The sequence below is a fragment of the Martes martes genome, assembly GCF_963455335.1.
Source record: "Martes martes genome assembly, chromosome: 6".
Classification (NCBI taxonomy): Eukaryota; Metazoa; Chordata; class Mammalia; order Carnivora; family Mustelidae; genus Martes; species Martes martes.
This window is the reverse complement of record NC_137893.1, coordinates 13,867,954-13,878,808: the sequence shown is the minus strand read 5'-3', so window position 1 is coordinate 13,878,808 and position 10,855 is coordinate 13,867,954. Positions and strand designations below refer to the sequence as shown.

The 10,855-nt window shown below is 38.6% G+C and overlaps 1 protein-coding gene across 1 annotated transcript; it reads right to left on the bottom strand.

Annotated features, from left to right (window-relative positions):
- Nucleotides 1–515: 515 nt before the first annotated feature.
- FBXO5 (F-box protein 5) lies at nucleotides 516–10,492 on the bottom strand. The gene is made up of 5 exons (XM_080806691.1): nucleotides 9,763–10,492; nucleotides 5,044–5,758; nucleotides 3,752–3,842; nucleotides 2,640–2,822; nucleotides 516–1,476 (listed from the first exon to the last, which is right to left on the bottom strand). The coding sequence occupies exons 1-5, from the start codon at nucleotides 9,857–9,859 to the stop codon at nucleotides 1,225–1,227; spliced, it is 1,338 nt and encodes a 445-aa protein (XP_080662817.1). The 5' UTR covers nucleotides 9,860–10,492; the 3' UTR covers nucleotides 516–1,224.
- Between the last annotated feature and the right edge of the window lie 363 nt (nucleotides 10,493–10,855).

The window sequence follows — 10,855 nt, the reverse complement described above, 5'->3', positions numbered from 1 at the left end:
TTTTAGGACTTTTGTCTGAGCTCAAACTCTCGGAATTTGTCCATATTCATAATTGAAACTAAAACATTCAACTCTAGAATTAAGGAATAAAAAAAAGTACATACCATTGTCTTGGGCACTTATTAGCACAAATGTTCTGAATGCAAAGATAACATTCTATTTTATATTACATATTTTTAATCTTTCTAGTATTTTTATGTGGCTATTTAAGCCATAGTTTTAATTAGTTTAGTAACAGATGAATTAATACATTAGGATTTCTCAACATGTTCTTTGGTCTTGCCTTGAATCATCTTGGGATGCTTATTTCAAGACCCAACTTCATAACTAAAATACTGGGATTGGGGAGAATACTGGGATCAGAATGATACCTGGGAATGTCACAAGCTTCCCAGACGAGCAGACACAAATTGAACCAACTCAATGCCTTCATACATACAAATACAATTTCTCACAGTTTCCTAATTCGTTTCTAAGATTAAGATGTTTATCAAAGTAAAAAGTTCACATGACTTAGTAAGCTTGTAACAATTTTATTCATAACAGGTACAAAATTTACATTTACACGTGTGTGTGTTTGTGTGTGTGTGTGTGTGTGTATATATATATACACAGAAGATCTTTATTTTCTTCTTTGACATAAAAAATAATACAGAAATATTTACATATGTACAAAAATATTAAAACAGACTTTATAAACAGGAAAAAGCAAGATTTCACAAAGAGTACTTTTTGGGAAATATACACATTGAAAAAGAGGTTAAAGAAAGACGACAAAACACTTGAATTATTAGACTCCATAAGTTATTTTGATAGGTATTAATTTGGTAAGGAAAATAAAATGTCTCAAATGCTAATAGATGGTAAACAAGATGTATATTTAAGATTATCTAGGTAAAATTACATGGCTTTCCTTTAGCATAAAAATTGAATCAGTTTTATTTTATCCCTGAATCACAAATATCAGATAACTAACTAGTTTTCCTTTTGTTTTTAAATATTTAAATTTTCTGATTTATACTAAATTTTAAACTTTTTTCACATTAAATTGTAAAATATTTTAAGAGGCTGTATATTTTCTTTACTCACCAGGGTGAAAAATCCCATGTACTACATTGATTTCAACACAAAATTGGAAATCAAAATACATTTATGTTTTTTAAATTAAAACCTAACATTTTCTAACTAACCTTCATGATCAGGTACAATTGATTTAACAAGGTATCACAATCGGCGTAAATTCTTCTTGCTTTTTTTAGTACCAGGCAGAGGACCTATTTTATAATTGGCTTTTAGGGGTTTGCCATTCGAACATTCTTTGGTGGTATGATAATTACATAAACACCTTGTACAATAATCAAACCCACAACCTTCTCGATTGCAGATCGCCCGCTGTAAATAGCAATCATATTTTGCTGGTGAATTACAGCGAATACAGGCTTTAAGGCTTTCATTCTCTTTCAAAGTCTTGGCAACCTAGAAAGAAGAAAATCCATAAACAAATTTTAGTGAGGACTGAATGTAATTTAGGTAGAAATAAATAAGAAATGTACTGCTGAACCTTCCCCAATATATGGATAAAGGATCCATGCCACACATAAAACTCCTGCCCTTAAGGAACTCACTGTTCAATGAGTGAGATAATTATCACTTGTCAACTGATCTAGTGGCTATTTCCTAATGCTACCTTTGAATACGTTCTTTTATTTCATGAATGCTTACACATAAATGCCCTAACTTAAATGTCACCTTTACTGTGAAGTCTTCCTAGTGTCACTTGGGAGTTGGTTGCTCTTTCACCTCTAGTTCTTTTTTTTTTTTAAAAAAGCACTTATCACATTATATGGCATTTATTTTTATGTAGCCATTGTCCGTTCTAGATTACAAGCCTATGAAGGGTGCCATGTTTTCCTATCCATGAATTACCTGACAGCAGATATTCAATATATGTTTTCTGAATAAAGTTAAATGTTGTATTAGAAAGTCCATCATCAACACTTAAGACAGAAAATTAAACTTCGCTATGTATAATCATACTTACTGACCAACACGAAGGCAGTTAGCAGTCAACATTTTATTTCAAATATGCACTTAGGTAAGATTATGGTTTCTTAAATTAAGCTTGCCAAATTATCCATGTGCTGAGTAGAACTTATAATACACATTACCCAGTGACTTGAAGGTGCAATAGGAGGGTTTCAATTTCTGAAAGCTGGCCTTTTTTCATTGAGTTTTATTCCTCAGATATCAAAGGCAACAATATTAAAATGTATACTGAACAGTTTGCTAAGAAATTTTAAAATCAAGGTTTTCCTTGTATTTCCAAATTAGATCTCAACATCACTGAACTAACATAAACAATGTCAAACGGTATCTATTTTCTACATAGGAAGACATCTTTGTGCACTTTCCTAATTTGATTACTTGAATTAGGAATTCAATTTCTTGAAATGTTTTCTTGGTGGTCAACATTTCTGAGAGTAAAATGAAGGGGACAGAAGATAAAATCTCCATTAATAATTCGCTAGTAGTTCTAATTATGCTATAATTAAATTTAAAGTTCTCTGTTTCTTACTCTAAATCTTTTTAACAATTAAGTGCCCCATAAGTTTCTAATTTATTGACAAACAAAAAATTACCTCAGAGAATTCACTGTGTCGACTGTAAGTAGAACCTTTCTGATCACCTGGATTGGATAACTTGGTTTGAGCACCTTTTTGGGGGTAAGTCCGAGCTTCGGATTTTTGAATAGGAGCTAATGCGGTTCTGAACATAGTATATTCTCTTGTTGAAGCATGTGGTGAAAACTTAATGTTCTTTTCCTAATTAGAAGAAATGTTTTAATAGGACTTAAGAATATTCTCCTTTATTTTCAACAATCAGGCATTTTTATTGTTTGTACATGTAAAAAAGATCAAATGAGAATGTAAAAGATTTTCCCTTACATCCAATTTACCTGCACATGCTTTAAATATAGCCACACACTATACGTATAGACAATACTGACAGAAACAGCAAACCAGAAATTTTGAGGAAGCATTTTAAATATATCAGCCTATATAGCGTTTAATACATCATTTATAAAGCACTAATGCCAAAACAAAGTCATTCTTTTCACCACCAGTAAATGGCAAATCATGTTTAATTAAGTCTCACATCAGTGTCATGAATGGGTTCAAAATAACCTTTTAGATTAGAAAACTTTCCATTAATACCACCTTACCAATAAAGAAGCTGAACTTGGAGAACTTAAGCAATACTTGACTAAAGTTATATAGCAAATTAGTAGCACCAAAATTTACACCCAAGTCTGCCAACTGCTAGGCCTGAAATTTCAAACATGTACTGATACTCTCAGAAACATCTCCAAATTTACCAAGTTCATTTTGGAAGGCAACTGAATTCCCTTCTGCACTGAAAATCTTCAATATGTTGAAAATTTAACTGAAAAAATACAAATGGCAATGAAGCTTAGCAACATGGTCAACTCTTATTATTGGAGAACTGACCAATTTTCCCTTTTAGACATGCCATTTCTAGGAAGAACTCAAGAAATAAATGACTTAGGTGGGATTCCTTTCCCTTTATCTTTGAATTTTGTTTAAAGAGTTCTAGCGAAAAGCAGAAATGCTTTGTGGATGTAAAGGATTTCCAGATTACCTGTTATCTGTCCTATTTTCCCCTATTTGTAAAGGTAAAGAGCACTAGCTGTTATACTTCAAAATGAAAACATCAACTGCCAAAGACTTACAGTAACTCTTTGTATTGCTTTATTATACAACTGAAATGCCCCTTTATCATCTTCTAGAATCTTCTTCCAAGTTGTACTCACTTTAGACACACTGGAAAAGTAAAAGATTATAAAGGAAACAATTAAAGCATCACAAAGAGCTAAGAGGAATAAGTATACTACAGAAACATTAACAGTGCGAAGAAAAAGAAATTTCTATTAGCAGTGCTACTCAAACCTGTTTGTACATTAGAATTGCCTGAGGTACTTAAGATGTAAGGATGCCCCAGGCCTAGACATTTGGGTTAAATTGGTTTAAAAAGGGGACTAGGGTTGTTTTTAAAAGCTCCTTATCAAGCTACATCAAGCCAAGTACATTCAGACTTAAGAACCATTGCTTTGTACTTCCATTTTGTCACAACATCTGCAAACACCAAATAAGTAGCCCCCATTCTATATAGGACACCATGTTAGCTGTTCAATATTAATAAAAATTGCAGACAAATTTCAAAGTACTATAGGACACACTGCTATCAGTAGACATCAATTTCAAAAATCCACTTTGTTAAAAAAAAGTACAACCTAGATGTCAATTATCCTTCAAGAAGCTAGCCAACAATAAAAATCCATACTCCCTTTTATTTTGCTTTAGCTATATTTCAAAGACCAGTGTAAAGTAACACTTGCAAAGAGTACCTATTAATTTTTTTCAAAAAGCTAAAAACGAATCTGATTGGGCAGGGTCTACTCCAATAGTCCGTATAATTAATTGTTACCTCATCCTAACTGATCTTTAGTGGAATGACGAACGATAATATAAAAGTTTCTAAGAAACAGTCATAATCAGATCCACTTGAGAGTTTCCATATTTTCACTGTCAAACCAAGGAGAGCCTACATTAAAAATGGCCTACAAACATCAACTGTTTACTTTCAAGTATGACAGAAGTCATAAAGCCTACAGGTCTTACATACCATAACTAGGATGCTGTTTCATAGTTAAGCATGTATGATATAGCTTACATATTAGAAATATTCAGAACTAAAAGGAACAAAAATCCCAGTTTAACAAAAAGTTTCCTAAGCGCATAAATATGAAATGTGAAATAAATGGATTAAGTGTTTACTTTAAAAATTATCTTTCTTTCATCTTAGTGGCAGTTAAATGGTCAAGTATCAGCCATCAGGCATTCATTGCCTCAATTAAACAATGCAAAAGGCTACCCTATTATGTCTTATGAGCTGGTAGTCCCCCAAGTCTTCCAACAAAGATGTCCGATGGATTATACTAACACTCAAAGTAATCATACTTACTTGATTAAGTCCATATCACTGAGCTGTGTTAAAATATTTGCTAAAAGATGTCTGAGTCCCCTTCGAAAGAGTTCACTGAGAATATCTACACATTCCAGGCCCATTTTCCTGCCAATTATGTTCTGTAGTTTAAAATTTTCACTGGATATAAATTCCTTCAGTTTCTCCCAATCTATTTTAGGATTTCGCTTGGCATTCTTTTTTAATGTTGAACAAACCATTTTTGCAAAATGAAGAGCCGGCAGCAAGTTTTTGCTGGGATATTGGTCTGGGCTTTGCATCTGTAGGCAGGACTGTGGACTGTCACTGAAATTTTCCAAGGGAAGGCTACCCTCTTCATGTTCATTGAAGCCACTTTGTTGGGAAAATGAAGAATAGCCACTGTCTTCATAAGGTCTACTGGTCTCTAGTTCTTCTATTTCATTTGAACTATTAAGTATTTGTTGCACATGTTGATTTTCCTTGTTGTGAAAGAGCTTGTTTTCATTTTCAGTTTCAAGTTCTACAGTCTTGGGGCTCACAATTGGTGACCCAATATCTGATAACCTTACATAGTCTTCAATGCAGTCTTTATAAGAACCTTCCAAAAATGCAGGAGTATAAGAACCTAGTCTTCCAGTGTCATCAGGCTTTAGCATATTAAGTCCAGAATGAATATGGTCATAGTTAAAATCACATTTCATTTTGACAGAAAGAGTAGAACTTTCTTTACAACCTACAAAAAAAAAAAAACAACAAAAAAACTGTTTAATGACAAAATTTTCATACATTTCTACTTCTTAAATTGGGATATACAGAGGTATAATTACTTTGCATTCTCTCAGCACTATGTCTTGCCTATGTAGCTATGAAATTATCCAAGTTTATTTACTGAGATGTGACAATGAGGAAATAGTAATTAACTCTTTTAGTAAGTACATACATCTTATTCTTAAAAGGGGCCTTCAAAAGATGGCTTTTAGTGTATAATCGTAACATTTGACTTTTAGAGTCTCCAGCTGATTGAGTAAAAAATATTGGAAAAAGGGATTATTTAACACATATCTGTACTTACGGAACAAATAAGAAAATGTGATGCAACAAGTGCCATCTGAAGTCAAGAAATTCTTAAAGTAATACAAATATGTATAAAATTTAGACATTAGCTATTATTTTAAGCCTTACAAAGAACTCGAAGTAAGTAAATTTAAACACCCATCAGTTAAAATCTACCTGAACTCCCACAACTCTCATCTCTAAGTTTTATTCGGATCAGTGGTATGAGTGAGTCTGATATAATTAAGGTGTTTGTCTACTCTGCTGGATAGTAAACTCAAGCAAAGGGACACCTCCTTTTATCTCGTGTAGTATGTGCTAGAAATATTAACTCTGCAATTTTCAATTACTGAACTAAGATTTCTCATAACTAATTAACCAAAGAGCCAGATGTATTAATAGTTCAGATATCAATCAGAAGATCTGATAAGAACAATACTATAATCAATATAAGACTAGATCTAAGAATGTGAGAGTGGTTGGGAAGAAAGATTGTACTGTTTAGTTGTTTTAAATAACTGAGGAAGATAATGACCTGAGCTGAAGGCAGGCGCTTAACTGACTGAGCCACCTAGGCATCCCTCTGCTCATCTTTAGAACCCAGTTACTGGGAAACTATGTTTGTCGTAGTAGAACCCTTTCATTCAACACCACTCTTTGAATATGAACAGCTCTTTAAAATTTAGACTTAATGATGATTCAAACACCTTATATTTTCTTTTAGAAGTTTACAATTCCCATTTGCTTTCAAACACTTGCTCCTCACAATCTTCTGATGTAGGATGAAGAGGTATTATTACCTTATGTTTTACAAATGAGGACACTGAAGTTCAGTAAGTAGCTTGCCCACATTTTGACATTGTAGTTGAGGGACAGATTACCCTTCTTTACTATAAATTCAGTGTTCATTCCACTATCTCACTTGGAAAGTGAGATAAAAGTATATTAAAAAAAGTATACAAGTATAGGTTCACAGATTGTGGGTTATAATCCAATATTGCCTTATTAATGTCTCTGCTCAAATTGTTTCAGCTTTCACTAAGTTCATGTCCACTTGAAATACTTCCATTATTTCGTTTTTGGAGCATTTCTTACTTTCTGGCATGACAAGATGCTCTAGGTTCATCTTGTATTTTTCCTGTTCCAGGCCTACAATCACTTATTTCTCCAAGAACTCTGGTTCCTTTTATTGGTTCCAAAATCTGGATCCTGGTTGTAGGTTTATTAGTTTTAAAATGTGAAATTATGTAATATACTTTAAAGTTGGAGAGGTAGAATTTTAGGGTATGTTGGATTTATTCACTGTGTAATAAAGAACCTTGAGGGGTTGAGTTGAGATATCCAGTTTACATTTTTAAAGATCATTGGCAACTGTAGAGAATGGACTGTAGGAAGGTACAAGCGGAAAGAGGAAGGCTGGTTAAGTAGTATATATCACGGGTGTCCAGAGAGCTGAGTAACTGATACTAGGATGACTGCAGTGGAAATGAAAATAATTGGGTGGATCTGAGGTCTATTTAGGAGAGTCAACAGAACTTGCTGATGCTTTTTTGGATGCTGAATGAGAGAAAGTGAAGTAAAAAAATACCCTGGGGTTTAAGTCTTGACTATCTAAGGTATAAAGCGTTATTTGCTGTATCAGGGAAAACTGAGGCAGTTAACTTTTAAAGTCTGTTTTCTCTTCTATAAAATGGGGTTTAAGAACCTAAAACTGGACTAAATGTATGGCACAGTCCCATCACATATGGCATTTTTATCACATTTTAAAACCAAATCTTTCATAATGCTCTTATTGCAAATCACAAATGGTTTAAAAGCAGCAAAATACATTTCACACTATATTACAGATTATATACTTTTTCTAGGAATCAGATTCAACTTCAAGTAAAAATATTTGCTTAGCCTTCTGACTAGCTTTGTGACATAAAATATTCAATTAGTTCCTTTCATTTTTTCTAAAATGGAGATACTAATATCTACCTCATGTTATTGGGTGAAGATTCAACAACCTGCATTTTTTAAACCTCATTTACCAACACACTGTCCAATCATGAAAAGGTGGTATTAACAGCTAACTGTACAAAAGTTTGACTTCCATTTAATTTTCCAAGTCAGAGCAAGTACTCCATATTAAAATACCATAGCTAAATAGGCTACAATGCTTAAAAATTTTTACAACTATCTTAATGTTAAATGATTAAGTTCTACAATCTGCAGTACCCATAAGATAATCACCATGTGCCCAACATTAGGCATGGCTATTCCTTAAGAGTTTGAGACCTCTAAAGCTTGCAGCCATCTGCTGCAAATCAGCCATCTCTACAAGAAATTTTAGGAAAGCCTGCCTTCAAAAATACTTGGATGAAATAAACTTTTAATCTCATTTTCTCAAATTTGTAAACAGGCAATAAAATTCTTAGAGATAGCAAATATTCTGAGAAGCAAAGTGGTAATACCAGACAACTGGATTAAGTAATCAAAATACCACTTCTTAAAACCATCAAGCTTTAGAACTTCATAGGGAGACTTATGATTGAGGATCTTCCAGAAATAGATTTAACCTGTTAAAACTATTTTTTCCTCGAGTCTCCTAGACTCCTTTTCTAATGAAAGGAGCATCTTTCAGTTACTGCAAAATATCACAAAGTCGAATTGTTAATTTAAAAAAGAAATGTGGTACTTTCTGAGGAAAAATAAATGCATTTGGATCTCTTTTCAGATAGCAACAAAGAGGATAAAAATAACCGTTTGAGTGCCTTCCACACGAACCGAGTTTGGGAATAAAGGGCTATCTAGTTCTTCAGGAGCGCAGGAAAAACCAGCAAAAACAAAACAAAACAATCCTTCCATTCTGAGAAAATCAGCTACATAAGGATAAAGTCTCCGTTTCGTATTAAAAAATACCCCCCCCTTTGACCCCAGGCCTTGAAAACGAGTTACTGGGCAAAGGGAAAATTGGAAAAGGGTGGGGGGGGGGGGGAGAATGTTTTTTGTTTGGACATCCCTGTACAGCCTGGCCCGATGAGGGGGTCCCTCCATTTGGCGGGAGTGGGTAGGGTAAGACCATGGAAATCCTGAGGGGTCGAAGAGGTGGCCCCTCAGGGCGCGGGCCGGGTGGAGGAGGCGGGAGATAAGCGGGCAGGATCTCCCGCGCCCGCCAGCAGGAGTGAGGCGGCGAAAACCCGGGGAAATTGCCCGCAGACCCGAGGGTGCGGGGTAAACATGGCAAAGGGGCGCAGGGAGCAGGGCTTAAGCTCCTGGCCAGACCCCAGGGGCCGGGGGCTCGCGAGCCCTGTCAGATCCCAGGCCCCAGGGTGGGGGAGGGGTGGGGGCATTTGGCGCCTCTTCAAGCGGGGTGGGGACAAGGATAGGTAGATCCTGCAAGGGGAAAAGGGCGCCCTGAAAGGCCGAGACCTTCACCTTCTTCGGAGCTGACGTCCAGGTTCGGCCTGGAAAGGAGAGACCCGGGCCCGCCACCCGCCTCGGCACTTAGGGCCTCCCCTCCCTGAGCCCCAGCCTTTCCCCCCTCCCCCGCCTCAGGAACCGCCACCGACGCCCGCTCGGCCCGGCCCGCCTTGGGGCGCACACCCGGATTCGGAAGGGGGTCGGGTTCGGTTGCGGCCGCCCCCCACCCCCGTACTCCCTTTCTGGACCGCGTGCCCCCCGCACCCTCTCCTCACTCACCGTCTGAGGAGCGAGGGCGCCCGGCGGCTGTCAGGGTGCTGCAGCGGCAGGAGCTGGAAGGGGGCCGTGGGGAGCAGCGGCAGGGGCGCTGGCTCATGCCAGTGGAAGTGGGGTCGGCCTCAGGTGAGGAAACAGCTACCACCGCAGAACACCAGGCCGTCCGCGTTACAGAGCTGGATCTCCTAAAAGGCGCCAGCTGGTACTTTTAAAATCTTTGAATTTGGTGCCCAAATCCACACGGCCCAATGGGGTGCGTTGCTCGCACGCGCGCTCCAATAGGAAGGCGGTGGGAGGGGGTGTCCTCACCCACGCCCAATTGGAGGCTGCCGAGGCGGGGCCCAGCTGTGATGCCCAACCTCCCTCCTTCTTCCCGGCTCCGCGCGTCCGGAAAGATGCTGCGGCAGGGGGCGGGCGTAGGGGGGTGGGCGTAGGGGAGAGGCCTCCGAGCGCGCGGAGGCCGCGGCCAGGCCGCACGTGGAGATAGCCTACCACGCATGCGTGAACCCGCCAAGCTTCCTTCCGTCCCGGGAAGAGGTTTCCTGCAAGTCCTAATTTCATCCTGAAGGCAGCTCCGGCTTCTGTCTGAAGATCTCCAGTGGGTACAAAGGGTAGCCGACTTTCTTCCATCAGCACACAAGCGGGTGTTCGGTGAGCGGCGACTCCGGTCGTCCGGGAATCCAGACTTTCCGGAAGACAAGCCCACCCCCCAGCCCTACTTAGCCCGCCTCTCTAGGATTTAGGCGCGCTCCTCTCTCCCCCTCAGTTTCGCCCCACCCTCTGCCCTGTGCGTTTGCGCAGGCGTCTGTGGCGGGCCGTGGCTGCCGAGTTGGCGGGGTGGCGCTTGCGCGCTGGGGACCCCCGCGTTTCTCTCGGGCAGAGGAGCGGGCGGCGGTGGGTGGGTGCGCATGGCTTCCGGCGCACACGGCTGGTCTAGCGGCTGGTTTGGCTGGAGATGTGCGGCCACATCTTGGGTCTCCCAAGGGCCTTTTCGCGGGGGCGATGGTGGGACAGTCAGTCACTTCTGTCTTGTAAGCGTATTTATTTGTATTTTCAACCACAGTTCTCCAGCCACCACTGCTTTGTACGGACGTTA

Bases quoted from the DNA above. Each gene is read 5' to 3' on its own strand.
- FBXO5 (XM_080806691.1), bottom strand. From the start codon at position 9,859: ATGAGCCAGCGCCCCTGCCGCTGCTCCCCACGGCCCCCTTCCAGCTCC. The intron at 5,759-9,762 runs GTGAGTGAGGAG...TTTTTTTTGTAG, and splicing joins GCGCCCTCGCTCCTCAGACG to GTTGTAAAGAAAGTTCTACT. The intron at 1,477-2,639 runs GTAATTTTTTGT...TCTTCTTTCTAG, and splicing joins GACACAGTGAATTCTCTGAG to GTTGCCAAGACTTTGAAAGA.